This window comes from Astatotilapia calliptera, chromosome 17, assembly GCF_900246225.1.
Source record: "Astatotilapia calliptera chromosome 17, fAstCal1.2, whole genome shotgun sequence".
NCBI lineage: Eukaryota > Metazoa > Chordata > Actinopteri > Cichliformes > Cichlidae > Astatotilapia > Astatotilapia calliptera.
This window is the reverse complement of record NC_039318.1, coordinates 15,939,761-15,963,972: the sequence shown is the minus strand read 5'-3', so window position 1 is coordinate 15,963,972 and position 24,212 is coordinate 15,939,761. Positions and strand designations below refer to the sequence as shown.

General features: G+C 40.3%; 2 protein-coding genes across 4 annotated transcripts in view; both read left to right on the top strand.

Moving 5' to 3' along the window:
* Positions 1–653: 653 nt before the first annotated feature.
* cradd (CARD and death domain containing adaptor protein) lies at positions 654–6,162 on the top strand. Its single transcript, XM_026148199.1, has 2 exons — positions 654–1,234; positions 5,044–6,162. The coding sequence occupies exons 1-2, from the start codon at positions 922–924 to the stop codon at positions 5,346–5,348; spliced, it is 618 nt and encodes a 205-aa protein (XP_026003984.1). The 5' UTR covers positions 654–921; the 3' UTR covers positions 5,349–6,162.
* Positions 6,163–22,076: 15,914 nt separating this feature from the next.
* The window catches only part of ptpro (protein tyrosine phosphatase receptor type O), a 42,211-nt gene continuing 40,075 nt past the window's right edge, over positions 22,077–24,212 (top strand). For all 3 annotated transcript variants that reach the window (XM_026146736.1, XM_026146735.1, XM_026146733.1), the window contains exon 1: positions 22,077–22,473. In XM_026146736.1, the coding sequence (XP_026002521.1) occupies positions 22,249–22,473 (225 nt within the window). In that variant the 5' untranslated portion in view covers positions 22,077–22,248. The remainder of the gene's footprint in view (positions 22,474–24,212) is intronic.

Sequence of the window (24,212 nt, the reverse complement as noted above, 5' to 3'; positions counted from 1 at the left end):
TTCTAGCAAGAACTGCTGCAAGTTATTCCATTCATTTTCTAGATTTGTAGAAATAACAAATGTTCATGATTAAACTTCCTGGTGCTTTAAATTAAAGATGTAAAAATTTAGATTCTTTTCCCCACATTTTTAAATGTGCAAATGAGAACATTGTGCAGTAGTCAGCTTTATGAATTTGTCTCAGTGTACTGTTTTTCATTTGGTGGCTATGTATAAATTATTTTTCTCACAAATAAACATATGAATCACATATTATCAATAACAATGTCAAAAACAGATTCAGTTAACTGTAAATTGGTCTTTGAAAATAAAATCTTGTAATAAAGGACAATGTGACACGAGGTTTTGTGAACTCCATGGAAAATCTTTCAGTTTGGGGAATTTTATTTTGAATTCCTAAATGTAAGTATCTGATATATAACAAATATATTAACTTCTTTGGTCAGATTGTGGCTTTTTAATGAATTCGGCAGATATTTTATAAACGTTATTTTCTTTTTTTATTAATAAAATATATCTTGTATCTATAAAATTACCCTTGGTTTTTAGCTAATGCTGTGTGCTCTGCGAGGCTTCTTACCGAACTTCGGCGTACATTTACGTCACCAGAAATCATCTTATCAGAACCAATCTGCATAAAATCTGTTTTCCCTCAAAGTTAATTTTATCCGGGGTATAAACGCACGCCGAATTTAAGATCAACGACTAACCAATCCTTCCACGCAAATAGATCCCATATTAACCACCAATCTAAGCAAATTTTAGATTGTATTACCATAAAAAAATGTGAACGCAACGTGATTAGCAAAGACTTTGGTTCCGCCTGCTTGTTTCCACCCGAGCACAAAAACAGAGCAGTTGAAAGGTAGTTGTACAGCTGACACAAAGGACTAGTTTAATGATGTGGAACTGCTTATTTTTATGAGCTTCGGTGAAATGGACCCGGTGCACAGAGCCGTCCTCCGAAAACACCGGCTGGAGCTGTCCGGCCAGCTTCTGGTCAGCGAAACCATCGTTCCGTTTCTGTACCAGGAGGAGATTTTAACGGACGCGCAGGTGGAGGACATCGAGTCCCGATCCACGGAGAGACAGAAGACCCTCCGGCTCCTGGACCTCCTGCCGAGCCGCGGGCCCCGGGCCTTCCAATCCTTCCTGCGGTCCCTGCAGGATTTCAGTTGGGTCCGGGACCGACTGCTGCAGGAGCTCCAGACCCCACCTGAACCCGGACCCAAAGGTAAAACCAATCAGGGTGCGGGGGAATCATACCTCTCTACATAAACCCGGAAGTCTTGTTGGCAGAAACATGAGGCGCAGGTACTTTAGCCAGACCAGATCCAGGACACAGATCAGCCTCTGGGTCCTTTGTTTTAGGATCAGATGAGGGTCAGAGGTCACTGATGTTTGTCTGAGGAGACTACATCCAGTGTGACCAGGTCCAAATGTAAGACCACTTCTCTTGGACCTCAACCAAACCTCATGGAAGTATTGTCTGATTTGAGGACTGAACCATGAAATAATTTCCAGAAAATTCTAATTTTTGAAAATCGACAGTTTATTGAACCATGTGACAAATTTATTTAAAACATAAATTACATTTCAGTTTTCTTATATGACTTTTAATTTGTATCACATTTGCTGCATTTGGCTTTTTTAATTGCTTAAAAATGGATAGTGCCATTTATTTTTAGGGGGGAAATCACACTGATGATTTACTGGGGCGATCGTGGCTCAAGAGTTGGGAGTTCGTCTTGTAATCGGAAGGTTGCCGGTTCGAGCCCCGGCTTGGATAGTCTCGGTCGTTGTGTCCTTGGGCAAGACACTTCACCCGTTGCCTACTGGTGGTGGTCAGAGGGCACGGTGGCACCAGTGTTCGGCAGCCTCGCCTCTGTCAGTGTGCCCCAGGTTGGCTGTGGCTACACTGTAGCTTGCCATCACCAGTGTGTGAATGTGTGTGTGAATGGGTGGATGACTGGATATGTAAAGCGCTTTGGGGCCCTTAGGGCCCTATACAAATACAGGCCATTTACCATTTACAAGCCTAAAAACCCCACAAAAAATGTATGTAGAAATATAATACACTATTTAACATTTATCAAAATCAGAAGTGTTCGGCAGAACAAATTCCCCACTTAGAAAAATGGGAGGAGACTGATCTGCTCCAAGGAGGTTTGGGATTATGCAGAATCAGCATCATGTGAATGTGATCCCAAACATCTGGCTGGGAAGCTGCTGCCAGGTTCCTGGAAACCAAGAGGGAGGTAATAAAAGGAGGAGGTGGACGAGGGAGGCCTGGGCAGGAAAACAAACTCTTCCTCCTCCTCTGAGTGGTGGGTTTTCAGCCTCTCAAAATCCCCTCGTTTTATTTTTGTCTGAGTTTAGTTTCCCAGAATTTTCCTGCTGCAGCCGTTCTCGGAGTCCCTGATTTTGATTGTTTTTTCCAGGAAAGTCCCACGTCGTGCTGACAAAGTATTGATGCAGAATCCTGACCGTCTAATCCTGTCATCTCTGTCCTAATCTGAACTAAAATGTAAAGACTCAGACTTTTTAGTGTTAAATGTAACTTTCTCTCTGTTTGCTCAATCCTCAAATCCAAATCTTAGATTTGTATAGTTCACACTCATCTCATAACTTGGATTCATAAAATTCACAACTTTGTCACTTTTAATCCAGAAATTGTAAACTTCAGACACACAAGGTTGGAATTTTAAATTTGTTTTTACTTTAATTTGAAAATGTGGATTTTTATTTATAAAATGAATCCAAATGAATCGTGCAGGACTTCCTGTAGGTTGAAGTCATCCTGTGAGCTGGAAGTCTGAACACGGAGCATTGGTCTTAACGAGTCTCCTGACTTTGATTAAAGCCCGAGAGGAAGACTGCCCTCTTCTTTCAGTTTAAAGTTAATGAAACAAATAATCTGCAGCTTCCATCAGATGCTGAGTAAAAATCAACAGCAGTCATTTATTAATACAATAATGTGATCAACAGTTATCCACCTAACCCAACGTTTGTGGATTTGATACTCCATCATTGTCACAGCTGACGGTAAACTGTGTTTTGGACAAAATGAAGCTCTTTCAGTGATTAATGAAGTGATCAGACGGACAGACGGATGCCAGCAGATGTTCTATTTTTGATCTGTAGGCGTCTGAGTCGTCTCACTACCCCTCAGACGGTCAGAGTTTGGCCATCACTAGTTACCTGGTGTGGGGTTGGTCTGATCAGCGGCAGCAGAGAAGCCCTCTCACACCTGCAGAGCACTCTTCCATGGCATGCATTTTTAATTTCTCTTTGATGCTTGGGCTGATCGGGACCCGATGAATGTAAAAACAAAGAATTACCAGATTTTTGATTTTTTTTTTTTTTTTTTTTTTTTTTTTACCTAATTTTTGTTTCTGAGAAAAATTAGAGCCACATATGAGGGTATTCGTTTAGATTTTCGATAGAACAGAGGCAGTATAATGTCCTCGTAAGTGGATAAAATGTGATGTCCACATATGTGGACGCCAGGTCCTAGGAGGTTACAGCAGCAGCAAACAAGCTTGGATTTTAAAGGTCATGTAAATTACAGTTTTTTTAAAAATAGATTTTGGTGGGCTCACGCCTGCCGTGCATGGATTCAGTGATGTCAGCATTTGAAGCAGAAAAAGACAAAAACATTCTACACTTGTTTGTGTTCTGGCCGTTTGAATAAACTTTATTTGTTCTGCTGTCACTGGTTTTTGCTGTAACTTCAGTTCTCAGTATTTTAACGTAGGCAGGCGGTGGTGGGAGGGCTGTGCCGTTTGGTCTTCATTCATTGGACGGCAGCATCAACAACAACAGAAAAAATACTATGAGCTGTTGGCGTCATGTTTTCCTGTGAGGTCACAGTAACCACGCTTCACTGTTTGTTCAACCCCCGGAAAGTTCGAATTGCTCAACCAGCTGAGGTTACAAACAAACGGCACCCTGCAGAGCACCAACGGGCTCGGAGTTGCCCAATCCAAACAGCCATTCACTTCTGTTTGTCCTTATGAGGGTGTTAAGTTGAAAACATCACAATCCTGACAATACAAACCAAACATTCAAACATTTGGAGATAACATTTAAAATAAGATGTTTACAAACCAAAGCAATGTTCAGATTTAAAACAATTTAAACTGGAAATCTGTTAGATGAATTTGATATTATGAAATAAACCTGAAGAGGGCAAATATAAATCAGTCGATCAAAGTCTGCTTTTTTTTCTTTTTGAAATGTGAAAATTTAGTCCAGATTTGAAATAAGTCTGAATTTGTGATATTTCAGAATGACAAACTCCAAATTCAATAATTAGTTTAAAGAGAATTTCAGAATTTTAAAATTAAAATAAACATGTAGTCTAAGAATAAATTGAAAAGTAATTATTAGAAATTCTATTTAAAAAAAATCTTCAGTTAAACCTGAATAAAGTCTTTGTCTAAGCAAATAAAAATAAGTCATATTTTGTGTTATTTAGAAAATAAATTCATTGTATTAGTTCATTTACAGTTTTGAGTTTTTGATACATCTGAATTTTCCCTATAAAACAACAAAACTGAATATATATGTTGATGTGTACAAGAAATAATTATATCGAAAATAAGTCATTAAGTCCAAAATCAACGAATTAAGATTACATTGAAAAGTGTTTTTTGTTTTTTGTCAGTACATATTCTGAGGTTAAACATGATTTTTTTTTTTTTTTTTTTTTTGTGACAGTTTTGGTTTTCGGGAGAAGTCTAAAAAAAGTTTTAAACTGAATGTCAAAGAAACTTTTTTTCAAAGAAGTGTTATTGTTCATGTTATTGTTAGAAATTTGAACTCAAAGTTGATTAAAATCCACATTTTGAAATAAAAATGACAAAAACTGTGAAATAGAAATAAAAGTCAGGATTAAATCCAGAATCTGAAATTAGAACTGAGGTTCTAGTTCTAAGATGATAATGACATTATGATAATAAAAAAAGGTAAACAATGATTTTTTTTTATATAGGTGAAAGTTTATTTCCTTTGACCTTCCTGTTCTCCGTCTGTCTGCAGACGCCTGTCGGCTCCAAGAATCGGTTCTACAGCGGGTTCCCTCAGATCGAGAGTTGTCCCAGCTGGCGTTGCAGCTCGGTGCCGAGTGGGAATCGGTGCTATTGGATCTGGGTCTGTCGGCAGAGGTGTTGTTTCGATGCCGGTCCGATCACAGCCTCAGTTCTCAGGCGGCGGCGCTCGCTGGGCTGGTGCGGTGGAGGCGGGCTGAAGGGAAGCGAGCGACAGTGGAGAGGCTACTGCAGAGTCTGCAGAGCGCTGGCATCCATTCAGCGGTCCTGGAGGACGTTCTGAACGTTTCTTCGTAATGCAGAGAGACGCATTTCAAATGAAGAAAAAGACTGAAATCTGAAATATAATATTAGGGAAAAATATACATTTTTACACTTATGTTCAAGTTTTGAAGTGTTTTCAGGATATAAATCAGAAAAATCAAATTTAGAACAAACTGAAGCAGCCAAAGACTAAAATGTGCCTTTATTGCTTGTGTCTGTGGGGTTTTAAACTTTTTACATAAAACTGATGTGTGATGCTAGAATCCTTTTATTAAACTTTATATCCAGAGAACACATCTTTAGATGAATGCTTTGTAGAAAGTCAACAATATGAAACAAAAAGAGTAAATTTGTGGCATAAATATCAACTCATGACAGTAAAATCCTGTTGAAGCAACATAACCTGTCGAAGGTTTGGGATTAAAGTTCAGTCTGAGATTAGATTATGTTTGAAGATAAAAAGTCTGGATTCTGAGAGACTTCATTTCAAATGTTGAAGCAGAAAGTCTGACAGAAAGAGCAGAAATGTAAAGAGATTTAAATCCTGAGTTTGTTCTGAAGTGTGTAAAGTGACAGGATGACGTTTCTTCATGGAGCTGAATCATCAGCATACAGGAGCATCCTCACCTGCTCTGCTTCATGCTTCACTCATTGTTACTGAGGCCCAGGATCAGAGACAGAAGGATTACTGTGAAATGTGAGTCATGCTGAGCTGGTCTGTCAGCTGGAAGTGAACAGAATAAGTTACTGTGATGAAGCAATGCACTATCCCTTTAAATCCTGATCAAATAAAGTTGGACTGAACTTTTTCCTGAGAAATTAAATCAAATGTTTCCTGTAAAAACTGTGTGTGCAGTGTTTGTGTTTCTTCCTCCACCACCACCTCCTTCCTGGAAGACGACCCAGATTTGTTTCAAGAAAACCAAATATTTTAGTCCGAGGAAAACCTTCAGAGAGCCCTTTGTGCCTCCAAACACAGGCGCGTGCACACACACACAGTAACACACTCTTTAATACACACATGTAATAAAACAGTGTGACTCAGCCACACACACTAACACAGTAATACACTCTAAAAGGCGTGTAATAAAACATTGTGACACACACAGGAAGCTGTTCATTAATTCCTCAACAGCCTGCAGAGGGACGGCTTTCTGAGTTTTTAAGGTGGACTGAAGAGTTGAACTTTGTTTCCACAGTGACCGTCTGAAAAAAGTGGTTGAAACCACGAAAAGTTCACATTTCTTCAGTTACTAAATTTGCTTTTTCTAACAGTTTTTAAAAGACTTTAAAAAGTGAAACCAGATCCCGGGTTAACCTTTAACCTTTGAACTGGTGGTTCTGAGGAATGTTTACATGGGTTTAAGCTCAGTATTTTCACCAAGCAGTGGAAATTTTCAGATTGAAAACTTTAATTAAAGTTAAAATGTTTCAAATGCGTGTGAGAGTTAATAGTTAAACATCTCACAACAAAATCATATATTTGTAGGATTTTCAGAAAAATACATAAGAAATCTAGGAAATAAAGTCAGAATTCTAGGTGTCTGAATAGAATAGAATAGAATAGAATAGAATAGAATAGCCCTTTATTCTAGATAGTGGCTGCACAGGTTCATTGTCATCTCACTGAAAATAACTTGTACGAACAGTTTCAGTCCGGCTTCCGTTCATGTCACAGTACAGAAACAGCTCTAGTAAAAATCACCAATGATCTTCTGCTTGCAGCTGACTCAGGACTTATCTCCATCCTCATTCTCCTTGACCTCATAGCAGCTTTTGATACTATCTCCCACCGCATCCTCCTTCACAGATTAGCATCTGTTGGCATCAGTGGTACAGTACTTGCCTGGTTTACCTCTTATCTCTCTGGCCGCTCACAGTTTGTTCAATTACTCCCTCACAGATCAGTATCTACTCCAGTTAATTCCGGTGTACCCCAAGGCTCTGTCCTGGGTCCTTTACTTTTTATCATCTATCTCCTACCTCTAGGTAATATTTTTAGGAAGCATAACATCCAGTCTCACTGCTACACAGATGACACCCAGCTCTACCTATCCTCCAAACCCACAGCTACTCGCCCACCCACATCCATTTCTGACTGTTTAAGTGAAATCAAGGTCTGGTTTACTCACAACTTTCTTAAACTTAATGGCAATAAAACAGAATTCATTTTAATAGGCACCAGATCAAAACTGACTACAGTTCCAACCAGTCTTTCGGTATCCATTGATAACTCTGATGTCACACCCTCCCCTCAGGTTAAGAGTTTTGGTGTCATCCTCGATAGCACTCTGTCCTTCACAGCACATATAAATAATATCACTCAGTCTTCCTACTTTCATCTCCGTAATATTAACCGTCTTCCTCCCTCACTCACTCCAAACAGTACCGCCATGCTTGTCAATGCTCTTGTCACATCTCGTTTAGATTACTGTAATTCTCTTCTCTATGGTCTACCTCACAAATCCCTCCATAAATTGCAGTTAGTTCAAAATACAGCTGCTCGTATTATTTCCAGAACTAGATCCACTGAACATATAACACCTGTTCTTAAACAGCTCCATTGGCTTCCAGTTCACCTCTGGGTCAATTTCAAGATCCTGCTTCTCACTTTCAAAGCGCTTCATAACTTTGCTCCTCCATATCTATCCGATCTTCTCCATACATACTTATCCCTTTGTACACTCCGCTCTTCTTCAGCTTCCCTTCTGTCTCTTCCACCTGCTCGCCTGACTAACATTGGACTCAGAGCCTTTAGTTGTTCTGCCCCGAGACTTTGGAATGCACTTCCACTTGTTCTCCGGACCACACACTGTCTCACTTTTAAACCACGTATCAAAACTCATCTATTTAGAATTGCATACACCTGATCTGTCTTAGTCCATTTTTACCTTGCTCAGTTTTTATACTTGTCTTTATACTTTTATGACTGTTTATGTCTAAATTTTATTTTACCATGTTTAATATATATACATAATTTTTTTAAAAATGTTTTTTATGCTATTGTTCACGTGTTCTTGTAAGGTGACCTTGAGGGTCTGAAAGGCGCCTATAAATAAAATGTATTATTATTATTATTATTTATTATCATTGTACATGTATAACGAAATTATGGGTGCTCCACACCAACTGTGCGGGAATAAAATAGAAATAGTGGACATGAGGAATATTTACAGAACAATAGAAAGGCACACATTAGAGAACAAAGTGCTTGAAAGTAGTGCAAAAAACTTTGTCTGAATAGAGCCTGTGTGTGAGTGACCTGAGTGATGGGGGTTACTCAGACCATGGTTCATATTTGTGGGTGGGGTGTGGGGGGATACTGTTTGCTAACCGTCTGAATGGCCAAGGGGAAGAAGCTGTTAGTGAATCTGATGGGGAACCTGTGAACAGAGGGCAGCGTGAAACCGGCAGGGTGTGAAGAGACACCTGTGATGGCCCTGGTTTACCTGAGACAGGAGGAGCTGGCGATGGCCTGCAGGGGTGGCAGAGGGCAGCCAATGATTTTTTGAACGGTGTTAATAACCCTCTGTGCAGCCTTCCTGTTCTCAGTAGTGGCTCCTGGGTACCGAACACCCAGGCAGGAGGAGGGCACACTCTCCACTGAGGAGCAGTAGAAGGCCAGCAGCAGCTTCTGGTCCTGGTTATTCTTCCTCAGAACAGAGAAAGTGCAGACACAGCCGGGCCTTCTTTACCAGGGCAATGGTGTTGTGGGTCCAGGTGATGTGAGTGCCCAGAAACCTAAAGGTGGAGACAGAGTCCACCCTTCTCCATTTATATTGAGAAGGCACCTGTCTGTGCCTCCTGAAGTCCATTATGAGTTCTTTTGTTTTAAAGATGTTCAGCTTCACTGTATTTATACTGTATGCTGTCTCATCTCCTCCAGAGATGAGCCCAACCACGGTGGTGTCATTGGCATTCTTGACGGTGACATTGGTTGGGTGGGTTGTGTTTAGTCATAGGTGTACAGGGTGTACAGTAGGGGTGCGGTGCTGAGTTGGAGGGTGAGGTGGGGGCTGAGTCAGACTGATTAAGGCTGGTTTGGTAGGAAGTCTTTAATCCAGGAGTAGATGGCACAGGGGATCTGAAGGTGAGGATGTCTGGGATTATGGTATTGAACACTGAGCTGTGGTCCACCAAGAGCATCCTCACTAGCTCTTCTTAGTCTCCAGATGGCTCAGCGCTCTGTGAAGGGTGATGGTGATGGCTTCTGCTGTGGACTGATTTGCTCTTGATGCAAACTGGTGGGGGTCAATGGAGGAGGTAGGCAGTCTCTGATGTGCTGAGACACTATCTGCACGAAACACTGCAGCACTACATATGTGAGGTCTGAGGCTGTGGTCATGTTTTCTGGATGTTTGCTGAATGTTTGTTGGATGTTTTCTAGATGTTTATCGGATGTGGTGACAGCAGATGAAGCAGCAGTCTGGTAATGTGTGGTTTCCACCAGCAGGGGGTGGAGCAGGCTCATGATGCATCTTCAGGTCGTGAAGGCAGACTTTCACCTGAAGCAGACAAAGCTTCCAGTTCCCGTTGCTGTTTCAGGATCATAATGACTGTTTGCAACTTTTGGAAAAAGAAGTTCTCCCTTTCAAAATAAAAATTATTTTCAGTCGCTTCAGCGGCATGGAGAAGGAAACAGCAGTGACACAAACAGCTGATCAAAGTCCAGTTGATCTGAAAGTAAGAGCTTTTTTTTTTACTTTCCTTTTTTTTAAAATATTAAACTTTATTAAGAAACAGAAAACAGAACATGTATACAACCAGAACAAAATTAACATATGCCAGGGGGTGTAATACAAAGAATTACAAACATTCAAATAATTTGTAATTACTACAAATAGTAATAGTTTTCATAGCCTTTTTGTTAAGTGATCCACTAATCAATTTTATGTAACATAAAACATAATTTGTTGTTTTTTTTTTACTTTCCCTCACATATAGGGCTTTGGAGTTGGCATCACGCCGCAATGCATTGTGGGAGCACGCCACCATTTTAGCAGGTCACGAATCAAAACACTGTGGCTGTATCCCAATTCAGGGTCTGCAGCCTTAAAGGCTGTGTCACTACCCGATCCGTACCGGAAACCCGATCGGTACCCCGCATGCGCGAAAGGTTTCTACTTCCGGTCGTAGCGTTTTACGATAGTTATGGGTCAGAGTATCTGTTAAGATGTTAAGAATAACAAGTATATCTTAAAATGTTTGCAATAATGAAGCATTTCAGTACAATGTAGACAAAAACGAAAAATAAAAAGAAAGTTACGGATCAGGACTCTCCGATCCTTACTGCGCATGTGTAAAGTCTGACGTACAAATCGGGTCTACCCGATCCGTACCGCGCATGTGCAGATGTTTTCTTCTTCTTCAGTTCGTTTAATGGCAGTTTACTCCCCAGTGTACGAGGATACCGCCACCTGCTGACCGAGCGAATAAACCCTATTATAAACTGAATTATCGTCATTACAAACGTGTGTTAAATCTGATTTAGCGATAGTCGAGTGTGTCTATGCTTGTCTGTGAGGAGAGGATTGTTGGAATAGTGATGATGATTTCCGCTATCACTGTCAATTGTCAGTAAACACTTAATCTGGCTGATGAATCTACACGTGAGATATTACAAAGTCTGCATTATTAACTCTGTAATTAGGCGCCATTCTTCTTATTTTACGGCGCTGTTGCTCAATCGGGGGACGCTCTCTGTTGAGGAGAAAAGCATGAATTTCTTTGTATACAGATTATCCATTGTTTAAATGTCCCGGGCAGTCGAAAAGGAGGCAGAGCTGTTGAGAAATGCTAGGAGCTAACTGGGCGCTAACCAATCGGGTTTCCGGTACGGATCGGGTAGTGACAGGCCGCATTTTAAGGCCGATTACGTCACAGCGATGCGACGAAGGCTGTCCCAATTCAAAGGCTGCTCGAAATGCGGCCCTCAAATGCGACCTTCATTTCCCTGAATTTTAAGGATGTGGCGGTGTAGACTTCGTGGCCCAGGGAGGCACCAAGATGGCGGCTTGAACAGTCGTGTTTTTTCAGGAGCTCCGAAAGACCGCAAAATTTACTAAGTAACTTTATTCTCTTTCCACTCGAACTATAACTATGGATTCCCAAAAGGTTGTTAAGAATGCAAAGCTGCAATTTGTGCCGTCAAACCCCATTGTTAAGACGTCGTCGCATGCTAAAGTCAGTGACCATGGCTATGCTAGCACTGAAGCTGCCAACGTGGGCTTAAACAAGCGAGAACGGGGAACAGACTCGGCGCCGCCAACTCCTTCAAAACAACCGCCAGAGGAGAAAAGAACAAAATCTTCAGAGAAGGAAGATGATATCTCCAATAAAACTATTTTTGAAGCCATTATGGGACTTGACAAAAAATTTGAAGCACAACTGGAGGATATCAAGGAACAAAACAAACAAAGTGCAGCTATGGTTGCCAGCTTGGCTAAGGCTGTAGAGTTTAATGCTGCAGAGATAGTTGATTGCAAACTGAAAGTTGTTAAACTGGCAAATGCGAATGAACAGCTGCTTAAAGAAAATGAAGACTTGAAAAGAAGAGTGAGAGAACAAGAGCGCTACCGAATGAGGTGGTGCCTAAAACTGAAAGGGGTGAAGGAAGACAAAGATGAAAACATTAGAGTGAAGGTTTTGCAAACGCTTCAGAAGATTGCCCCTGACTTGAACTTAGAAGAGGCCGCTGATATTGTCCACCGCTTAGGGAAACGAGTTGATGGCAGAAACAGAAACATCATTATTCTATTTACACAGAGGCGAATTAAAGAAGAATTGTGGAGGCGCACCAAAGACTCTTCAACCTGCAAGCAAGAAGGCATCAGCTTCGCGGAGATGTTGCCGCAGGAGGACATACAAGATCGACAGCGCCTATGGCCTCTGGTGGAGGAAGCAAGACGTGCGGGTAAACGGGCCTACTTTCGTGGTCCACATGCCTTCATTGATGGACGCAAAGTTGAGGAAAGACAGGAGAACTAAAAATGACAAAAACTGAAATAGTGGAAACTTGTTCGCGGTCTGAGGAGCTCAGCATTTAGTACTTTTTTTTTTCTTCTTTTTCTCACGTGGTGAGTGATATTCTGTCTATAGTTCATGTTGAATGTTAACATTTGTTTTGGTTCTTTAAATGTTAGGGGTTTAAGAGAATCTGTTAAAAGAAAAGCCTTATTTTTGTACTGCAAAGGTAAAAAATCAAACTGTATTTTTCTACAAGAGACTCATTCATCTGATAGTGATGTATCTTTTTGGTCAAACCAATGGGGTAGCAAAATCCTGTTTAGCCATGGCTCAATGAGGTCGGGGGGTGTAGCAATTTTATTCAATAACTTTCCCGGGGATCTTGTAATACAACGAACTGACTTGAATGGTCATTGGTTGATTGCTGTAATGAGAGTTGAAAGTTTGTTTTTCATTTTAGTCAACGTTTATGGATATAACAATGAAAGTCAGAATAAAATTATGTTAGAAGATATAACTTCAAATATTTTTGAACTTAAAGGTCGATACCCTACAGAATACATTTTAATGGGTGGTGATTGGAATATGACTCCTGATGAATGGACTGATAGATGGCCCTCAAGGACAGGTAGACCACAAAAAAATAACCTAATTATAGAATTTTTGATTAATAACAACTTGACAGATATTTGGAGAGTAAGAAATCCAGAAATTAAGAGCTTTTCCTGGTTTAAACCAAATGGAGCTTGTAAATCTAGAATAGACTATTGGCTAGGAAGTGACATCATTCTTAGCCACACTGTAAAAGTTGCAATGTCAAATGCACCTCTATCTGATCATTGCTTTATTGAACTGTGCTTAGAATCGGAAATTAGACAATCAAATAAAAGAACTTATTGGAAGTTCAATGCCAAACTTTTACAAAATGAAGACTACTGCAACATAGTCAAAAAAATTATAAAAGATATTATGGCTGATCATCTAATTGTAGGATATATCAATAAATGGGAATTCATTAAATTCAAAATTAGAGAATTTAGTATTCAATTCAGTAAAAACATAAGTCAAAAGCAAAGAGAATATGAATGTAAATTATTCCAAGAAATTACTTATTGCTGTAGTAAAGATGATCTAAATACCCAAGAAAGGAGTAAACTTATGGAGTTGCAAACTAAATTAGATCAGCTCTACCTAAATAAAGCAGAAGGAGCTTTTGTGCGTTCACGGGCCAAGTGGATTGAGGAGGGGGAAAGAAATTCTTCATATTTTTTTAATTTAGAAAAGAGCAGACAGAAAAGAAATTTTATATCTTCTCTGTTAATTGATGGCATTGAATGTGACGACCCTAAAATTTTGGAGAATGAAACTTATACATTCTATTCCAATTTATACTCCTCACAGTTCTCCCAAGCAGATTGTGATGTCTTTTTTGATCAAATAGATAATCTGATCCCTAAAATTGATGAATCATTTAAGGAATTATGTGAATCTGACTTCAGAATTGAAGAGTTAGATGCATCTGTTAAGAAAATGGCACTTAATAAATCCCCTGGTCCAGATGGGCTTACAGTTAATTTCTTCCAATTTTTTTGGGAAGACTTACGGGAAATTTTATTCAAAGCTATACTGGCCAGTATTGAAAAGGGAGAATTGATGTCTAGCATGAAACAAGGATTAATTACATTAATTCCTAAACCAAACAAAGATAAACGACAATTGGATAACTTAAGGCCCATAACTTTATTAAATACAGATTATAAAATTTTCTCTAGCTCAGTTGCAACAAGGCTCAAACAAGGGGTTTCAAGTATAATTAGTGAGACACAATCAGGGTTTTTGAAAGACAGGAACATTCATAATAATATCAGATTGGTTTTAGACTTACTGGACTACAATGATCTGATTAGTGATGACAGTTTTATTCTTTTCTTAGACTTTTATAAAGCTTTCGATTCAGTAGAACATCCTTTTATTTTAGAAACACTAACTCGATTTGGATTTGGGGATAAATTTAGGAAGATAATAGATATACTGTATAATGATATAAATAGCTCTGTGTCATTAGGCTATGGCACTGGTAAAAGATTTAGCGTCAAAAGAGGAATTAGGCAAGGGTGTGGAAGCTCTCCGTTGTTGTTCATAATGGTTGTGGAGATGCTCGCAATTCTAATTAAAAACAGCAGCGTTGCCGGAATTGAGATTATGGACAATTCTTTAATAATTAGTCAACTTGCGGATGACACTACTCTTTTCTTAAAAAATGAACATCAGATTCCCCTGGTAAAACAAATAATCACTACATTCTCAAAAGCTTCAGGCTTAAAGTTAAATTTAAATAAATGTGAATTATTGGCATTAAAGGAGTGTAATTCACAATTACTGTACGATATAAAGGTGAAGAAGGAGGTAAAATATTTGGGCATCACAATTTCAAAAGATCACAAAGTCTTAGAAAAAGTAAATATTTTAGATAATGTTGACAAATGTAAGACAATCCTAAATAAGTGGTTACAAAGAGACATCACAATTTTTGGAAGAATATTATTAACCAAAATGGATAGTTTATCTAGATTTATATATCCAGCTTACTCTCTATCAATATCGAATAAAGTTATTAAAACAATTAATAGCTTGAATTTTAATTTTATTTGGAGGAATAAGTGCCATTATATATCTAAAGATGATTTGGTTAAACCATACATTGAAGGCGGTGGAAACGCAATTGATTTTGACATAATGAATGGTGTTTTGAAACTTAAATGGTTAAAATCCTTCCTAAATAATCCACACTCCATTTGGTTTTTTATACCAAGTAAGGTCTTTAACACACTAGGGGGTATCGACTTTCTCCTAAAGTGTGACTTTGAAATTACTAAGCTACCTGCTAAACTCTCTGAATTCCATAAACAGGTCCTTCTTTATTGGAAAATGTTATTTAAACATAATTTCACTCCACATAATAGCCCAATTTGGAACAATAGATATATACTGATGAACAGAAAATCTATTTTTATTCAAGATTGGTTATCAAAAGGTGTTTGGGCAATTGCCCATTTTGTAGATGAGGAAGGACATGTTCTAGGACATCAAGATTTTTGCCAAAAGTTTAATATCCAATGTTCTAAAAGTAAATTTAATCGGGTTATAAAATCCATTCCATTGTCACTTAAAAACATAGTTGTAAATGATATAATATATTCTGACATCTCCCCCAAGTTAAGGCAATTATATATAGATGGTATTCGATTTTGTGATGTTAAATGCAACAATAAGTTTCTTAGATCTTTATTAAGGAGTCTTTATTCTCCAAATTTACTTAGACGTAATTACATATTAAAAGATTTCCAAAGGGAAGAAATTGAAAAAATAAGAACTGATTATATCACCTTCCCTATCCCTCCTAAAGGGAAAGAAGTCCAATTTAAAATCTTGAATAAAATTTATCCGACAAATAGACTCCTTAGTGATAGATTCAAAATAGAAACGGGTAATTGTGTATTTTGTGAAACAGAAGAGGAGGATTTGGACCATCTATTCTTTTTGTGCAATTTTATACAAATATTTTGGTTGGATTTTCATACCTGGCTTTATTCCAGTGGGATTCAAATTACCCCATTTACCTTAAATATGATAATGTTTGGAGTGTTTTTGAAAGAAAAGAAAGCTAATTATGGTGTTAATGTGTTATTAATCTTGTGTAAGTATTTTATACATAAATGTCGCTTTTTTAAGATTAAACCAACACTGGCTCACTGGAAAAACGACCTAAACCTGTTGGTTAAATCTTTGACTTTAGTTAAAAAGAAAAAGGCTGCTTTTTTTGTTTCCTTTGTAGAAGATTTTGATTTAGTGAGTTAATAATCTGTTAATTTATGTGACCCCATCTTTATATTTTATTTTCACTATATTTGAAAGTTGCTAATATGTAAGAAATGTTTATTCTCTGAATCTGTAATATATGGTGCATTTTGTTTGTATGTTTATATTACTAATAAAAAATAAAAATAAAAAAAAAATAAAAAACTTCGTGGCCCAACATATCCCACAATGCATAGCGCAGCGGTGGGTGTGGATAATTTTGCCGAAAAACAAGAAGAGTAAACTTTAAGTACTGAATATTAGGAGGGGTGATCATGGCTCAAGAGTTGGGAGTTCGCCTTGTAATCGGAAGGTTGCCGGTTCGAGCCCCGGCTTGGACAGTCTCGGTCGTTGTGTCCTTGGGCAAGACACTTCACCCGTTGCCTACTGGTGGTGGTCAGAGGGCCCGGTGGCGCCAGTGTCCGGCAGCCTCGCCTCTGTCAGTGCGCCCCAGGGTGGCTGTGGCTACAATGTAGGTTGCCATCACCAGTGTGTGGATGACTGGATATTTAAAGCACTTTGGGGTCCTTAGGGACTAGTAAAGCGCTATATAAATACAGGCCATTTACCATGTCACTTATTTATGTGCAAATGTTTAATAACGAAGAACATTAAAACATTACTGTTGGCCACATGTCGGCAAAGTTATGTGACATTAGTGATGTTTGTACTAACTTGGTTTTAAAGCTTTTACTTTAAAATATACACCGTTCAATAGCTGACCTTAATCTTACAGAGAATGATCAAAGCTCATGTAGAAACAAACAAACAAATGAACAAAAATATGTTCTCCTTCATTTCTGTCAAGCAAAGCTGTATGAAACGTTTCCAGCTGTTAGTATCATGGTTGCTAGGCAACCTGGGCAGCGCAACTGAGGCTAGACCGTCCCATTTCACAAGCCTCACACTTCCGGCCTTAGCAGTCTTTAAGTACGCGGCCCTCGAAGATCGTTGAGGCTGCGTACTTTAAGGCTGCAGACTCTGAATTGGGATACAGCCTGTGTTGGAAGAAAGATTGCTATGAACCATACCTAAAAGCAGGTCAAAAGAAAAATAACGGTATAGAGACAGACTGGGTCCGGATGCAAAGAGACGGTACTTGCAAAAAATAGCGTGCATTGGAAATGTGGACCCGTATGAAATAACAGCAGTGGAGTAGAAACTCTGAAGACCAACCGCTTTTGACGTAGCCTGATATATTTTCGTACCTGTGGAGTCAGCGCGTACACAGCGAACCAATTTCGCAATTATAAATGTCTGGAAGCGCACATCCAATTCACCAACGGTTGGGTACAAGATTTGACTATTTTTAAGCCTGCACGTCGTGAATACGTCATCATTCAAACAAAGGTAAGTCAGCTTGAGTGCTGCGAGTAAAATGCGTTTGATTTCCTCCCGAACATTCAGATTAGTGCAGCATAAATTCATTCATGAGGGAGAATTACAGTGAGAACATGTGGAGGCTGTTAGAGGGATAACATAGTGAGTTCAGTGCATTGATGTGACATTGTCCTGAAGGATTTAGTCATTCTCTATGGTTAAAGAAATTGCACTAATTAATTCATATTTATTATAAATAATCCTTATTACACATCTTCTACGCATTCTATTTTAGTTTTATACATTGATTCATGACCTGCAGAATCTCCTTATCATGTTAGGTGATTCATAATTGTCACTTAAAATCGAACTTTATGCTTTCTCCCTCTTGAAAGTGATTACATCCTTGCATTACATACTTTAGGTAAATTTTTTGCTGGCAGATTAAAAAAACAAAACAAAAAAAACCCAGGCAGATTTAGAATATAACATGCAGCGTTCTTTAGATGGATGCATAAAAAGATAAAAAATTACATGTATGTGCCAACTTTCTAAACACTTTTACATTTATGATAAAGTAGATTAAACACATTTATGTCGGCCTTGGCTCATAGTTCTTGTCTTTAAATTAACTTTGCCTGTGTGTGTTTCAGGTACTGCACTCTCAAAGACTGAATGAACCAGCATTGCAGCCATGGGTCACTGTGAGCATCACAGGGAAGGTTGAAGCCGCCCACTGCACCTGTATGGCCGGAGTCGCAGAGACCTGCAGCCATGTCGCTGCTCTTCTGTTTAATGTAGAAGCAACAGTGCAGATCCGTGGCACAAGGACTGTTACAGATGAACCTGCATACTGGGTTTTGCTGGGTAATATGACCAAGATACAGCCAGTGGTTGGACATAAGATAGACTTCTCCTCTTCAGCTGCCCCAAAAAAGGCTCTTGATCAAAACATAAACAAACCATCCGTAGTGACAGGTAAAAGAAGTTCCACCTGCTACCGTGGAGGAGTTGTCTGAACTGATGGGAAAATATTTCTCCAAGCATAGTTCTGTTCTGAATAACCCATCATGTTGTATTTAGGGGGTCTACATTTATGCCTGAAGTGCACTGCCATGTAAATAACTTGCATTTACTGAACATGTTCTTACTAAGTACCTCTGTTCAAAAGTTGAATAAAGAAACAAACTAATGTTTGCCTCTTTTATTTTAAATTAAAACCACTTTGTAGAACATCACATCAGTAGAATCAATGTCATGTATAGTTTACAAATGACAAAATGTTTACATAAAATCATGACAGCATTTAAATAATATCACCCACTACTAGCATTCTGTAATTTACTGTCTCTTTTGAAAACTTATCACTACATGTACAGCACAAGACTTTTAAGAGTATTTAACAAGAGTATTTTCCCTGGTTTTACTAACACACTGGGGCACATGTTCACCAAAATGCAGCAAACCTTCACCATCTTATCCAGGAGGGTCGGCTCTTCACCCACACATGGAAGAAGTTATCTGATTGGCAGGGTGGTGTGTAACCAGGCCGTTCTCACTCCCGAGGCGTGTTGATGCAGCATGTAGTTTGAAGCAGGGATTTCGTAGTGCCCCATGTGTAGCGTTGGAACCCATCAGGATTTGTTTCATTCATTCCTTCGGCTGGTTTGCCTGCATAATGAAAAAAAATTAGCAACTCTATAAATAGAACGTAAATCTACAAAATCACTCATTAGGATGTTTGTTCTAATTTGCTATGACCTCAGAGCGCATTGAAAATAAAACTAATAGGCTAGAAAGAGTGATATGAAATTATGTAGAACTTACCCGAATGAAAATGTCTGGAGCACCAACAGATATCTGTGGATGGTAGAGAACTGGATAGCAGCTTGTCTCACAGCTGCTATCCAGGCTAGACGCCTTCTTTTGGTAACGTCGGATACATGAGCTCCCTCACATTGCTTCCAGGTGGGGAAAGAATAAAAATAGAGCCGATTTTCCAGCTTATTCCCTTCCCGATCGTGCGATTTAACATTACAACTGACAACACAGCAAGGATGAACCATTACTCATGCTTTCGCTCCTTTTGCCCTTTGTTTGGCCTACTAAAATGGCGCCTCGGCAGCCTCTATGACGTCACCGAGATCCCAAATGAGACTGTGTGATAAACACAGTGTTTGGCTTGGTCTGCAGCCTCCTCAGGAACAGGACACACGTGATCAGCTGAACTTTCCCCCACAGTTGCTGTCAGAGGGATAACCTGGATTTCTCATCAGTCTTCGCTGTCTCTGGTTCTAAGGACGCTGCCCTTAAAGCATTTATCCAGCTAGGCTTTATTAGTGTACACCACGGCTGGTTGTCACGTTGTTTGTTACTGCCACACAAGAGGGCGCTGTGGAGCTCCTCTGGTATCACACGTTTCACCTGACAGTGTGGTCAGTTTGTGGACATCCACAGAACTCTTAGGGGAGGACGTATTTTGTGATGGGTCTTTGGTAGGTAACAGTTATTTTTCATCATGATCTTGTGTTTATATTGGAAGCTCTCACAGTGTTGGTCGTTATGTTCCCTCTAAGCTGCGCGCGTGTGCAATTGCGCACTGCTGGCACGGTCTCTGCGCACAGAAAAAAAAATCAAACCTGAATTGAAATTAAAATTAAAACTTTAACAATTCTGATTTGCAGTGTTAGTCAGTAAGTGACTGGCTGCTCCCATATGGGATTAGAACGATGCCACCTTATCCAATAGTCCAGCCAATAATGCGATTCACATTTGTATATGCGCAGCTAATCAACATTGTTGACAGGCTATGACAGCATCCTTATGTGCCAACACCGGTGTTTTAGCTAGAAAAGCAGTGTGGCTGATGTGGAGTGAAACCGCCTTAATGACAACGTGGACAACCATTGGAGATGTGACCAGGACAGACGGAACAATTGGCGGAAAAAGTGTGGACTTTATACCAGTTTTTAAATTGTGTTGATAGGCCACGAAAACCAGAGTTATGATAAAAAATATTTGCAATGTTTGGTTTTCTTCCTGAGCACTATTGTTGTTTATATTTACTGCGAAGAAATGGTAAAAACGGCGTTTTATAAGGAAAACGCTCGAAAGCCCTCTCCGCCTGTGAGGAAAGATGAAACCAAAAAAACCCCACCCTTTCCTATTGGTGGAAAAATGTACCATGTCAACCAATCAAAGAATGAGATGGCAACATGGCATTTAGTTGTTTAGGGAGGGGGGAAGTTTTAGGAGTGACGGCAGTGTTTTGAGATGTGAGAGATTTGCTACGTTTAGCGCAAATCTTGTGTTAGTGTGTAGTGTAGTCAATAGTTTTGTTGTGTGTGTCAGAACAATGAGGCGACTACTGAATGTTACAGGTGTTACAGGAGTGATACATCTCCTGTTGTCAGGCCTGCAGGTAATCAGGCTGTTGTTCTCCTTTATCTCATAGTGGACAGAAATTACTTTTTGGAGTGGCACAAATAATTTGTGTGACATCAAATTTGATGCAGAACAGCTGATTTTTCTGTAAATAGTTTGAAATGTTTATTTTAAAAAACGCCTTAGCTGCATTTTTAGGTAAACAGCTGCAACAAACGTTGTTGTTTGCATAACTCAGTTACTTTTTTGAAGAAGTAACTATATAATTAATTGCCCAACATTGGTCATTATATACTGTATTTCGCAGACAGAGAGTTACAGGACTCTCTCCCAGACCACAGACTCATAATACAAGTCAGAGCTTTATATATATATAAAAAAAAGAAAGTTGTGTTTTCAAAATTGGAGTTCAAGTTATTTTTACTTCCAATAGTGTTAACATACTACACAGGTCATGAACAAGATTTCTTTTACATTTTTATTGTAAGTGGGCTAAAGCAGTTAATTAAAAGTAGTGTAACATAAATGTAAACGCTGTAATTTGATTATTTTAATAAACCATGTAACTTGGATGGATTCGATGCTGGCGTGACCACAGTGCACACGTCTGATGTTGCTCACAGTGCTTCAAGGGACCGCTCAGGGAGTTTGTGTGTTCGCTCAGACACATGAAAAATTAGAGGGAACATTGGTCGTTAAAAACGGGCATGGGGTCATGCGTGAGAGATGTTCTCCAGCTTCTAATGGCAGACATGTTTTTGTCTCTGTGCTTGCACAGTGGTTTGTGTGAGGACGCCTGGCTTCCATGTGGAGACCGCTTCCTGTTCAGGGGCTGTTCATTTCTGTCTCCATTTAAAAACAGAAAAACAAATCTGTTTTGGAATCATTATTTTTACTGAGATCTCATTGTTGAGTACAGAGACAGCCAGACATGCTGGCTCTTTACTTTAAGTTACAGTTACTCTTGAGTTACAGTTGCTTAATCTCAGTTACAGTTACTTACTGTGAGTTATTGTTACTCTGAGTTACAGTTACTCTGAGCTCTGATGCAGTGAAGAGTGATCACTGCGTCAGTGAGCAGCAGAGCGATGTGATTTTAATGTGTGATGTGACGTCACGTGACGGTTGTGTTTTCTTCCTTGTGTTTTTTATGTTTGCGGTGAAATAAAGTTTGGAGACAGGATGTCGTGAGTAATTTCAGTCTGAGCGCCTCTCAGAGGGAGCTGATGAAGAGGAGGAGGAGCGGCTGCGGGGCGCAGGGCGGGGCGTCGGCGCGCAGCAGCAGCAGCAGCTCCATCACCGACACCGTCACCGACCTGCTGGCGTCTGCGGGCTGCGGCATGGACCCCGCTGCCCGGCCTGTCTGTGAGTGTGGGCCGGTCCGGTGCTGCTTCCCGCGGTTCTGATGGTGAAGGCGGTGCGCGCTCAGAGAAGCGGAGCGGACACAGACCTGTGCGCGTGGCGCGGCTCGCGCTCCGATGCAGCAGCGGGAGGAGGAGGAGGAGGCGCCATTGTTTGGATGCGCAGCAGATTGAGAGGAAGAAGGCCAGGGATCGCGCGCGCTGACCGGGACACGCGCACCATGCTGCACCCGTTGTTCCTCGCGCTCCACCTGCTCTGCTTCACCCAGGTAAGGAGCCGCACTTCCGGCCGCAGCGGCTTTGTTCGACCGCAGGAACCGGGGAAGGGAAGGAGGGAGGTGTGTGTGTGTGTGCGCGCGCGCGGCGGACACGCGACAGCCAGCAGCTCGATGTGTCTGTGGAAAGTGGGTCAGTCGGCTGCAGCATCACACACACACATAGACTCAGACTCACACACTCAGTCTCACACGCACGCCACACAAATACAGACGGACTCACACACACACACACACCCATACACACAGACTATCACATTCAGTCTCACAGGCACACTGCACACACATGCGCAAATACAGACTCACACAAAGACACATACACAGTCTCGCACACATCACACACACACACACACACACACACACACACACACACACACACACACACACACACACACACAGACTCACTCTTAGCTGGTGCATCTGGGTAAATCTACTTTACACTTACAGGTATTAGGAGCAATGCCTTTATTACTGCACTCCTGCACATGCTCAGTCTGTTCTTTGTAAAGAGACTGAGTGGTCATGTGTGAAGCCAGATGTTCCTGATGTTTCTGCTGAAGCCAGAGGTTACTATAGCACCCCCTGTGGGTGTAGTCCATCAGCTGTTGACATCATCACACAGACTCGTCCATTTGTGCTTGCTGTGTGTCGTTTTTGTGGGCACAGTAACACAAGTGAGGTTACAAAAACAGAGAGGTGCCTGACCAGTGATGATGATGATGTCACTTTTGTCATGCAGTGCTATTCACCGGGGTGAAGATGGCAAGATGATAATGGCCCTGTGACATGCCACCTGTGGACACTTATAAAGCACCCGTCGGTTTCACGGTTAAAGTCAGCCTGTTGTGAAGGACCAGCGAGTGTTGCGCTGATGCTGGACGACTTCCTGTCTGCGAGTTTCTGTTTCCTGTCCCTGTAAAATCATCTGGAAGCTGCAGACTTTTATTTCCTGTTCAGTGTCGAGATAGTTGTGAAGTAACGTGGTGGGTTTACAGTGTAACGGGTTCCCCTCCACCTCGTTATCCTCGCTATCCGCATGCGGCGTTAATATCCTGCTCTGAGCGCTATCTGATGCTCCAAGCTTCCAATTTCCTGTCTTCTGACAGCTGCTCTGATTCGAGGCGCTGAATGTAAAGAGTATGAAGAAGAAGAATTTATGAAGCATTTCCTGTTTCACTGACATCAGCATCTTAAGTTTTGGACTTTTATTTGGACATAATATGACGCACATTTTAACAAATGTAACCGTGTGAGGAACTTTTACTTTGAAGAATAAATGTTTTATCCAAATCCAGATTTGTTTTTATCCAAATCTCCTGCTTTGTCTCTAAAATTTCAGGTTTAACAGCAGCGTACTACATTGCCCACAATCCTAAGGAAGACGCTGAAATCACTGATATGTTGCAGCTGTTAGTAAAACATATTTAAAATCAGTGCCATCAACTGTGGCAGTGGGCTGAAGGCCTTGGGAAGGTTTTATGTGGCCCGTGATGAACAAAGACTGTTCATCTCTCCACTGCACCCATCCACTGTTCATGTTGTAGAATGAGACAAGCCTGAATCTCCTCAGTGCAGGTGTAATTTCAGGTCTGGACAGGAACTTTAACAGCTAAGTTAGCTAAGAGCCATGAGGTGGCACATTGAAATTCACTGTACTACTGTGGCCACGCCCCCCAGTGAAACCTATGTCTCAGAGGTCCTTCAGATGAAGCTGACCAAAAATGAAGGCGACC

Excerpts from the sequence above, each read along its gene's own strand:
- cradd (XM_026148199.1), top strand. The coding sequence starts at position 922 with ATGAGCTTCGGTGAAATGGACCCGGTGCACAGAGCCGTCCTCCGAAAA. Across the intron at positions 1,235-5,043 it reads ACCTGAACCCGGACCCAAAG|ACGCCTGTCGGCTCCAAGAA; the intron begins GTAAAACCAATC and ends GTCTGTCTGCAG.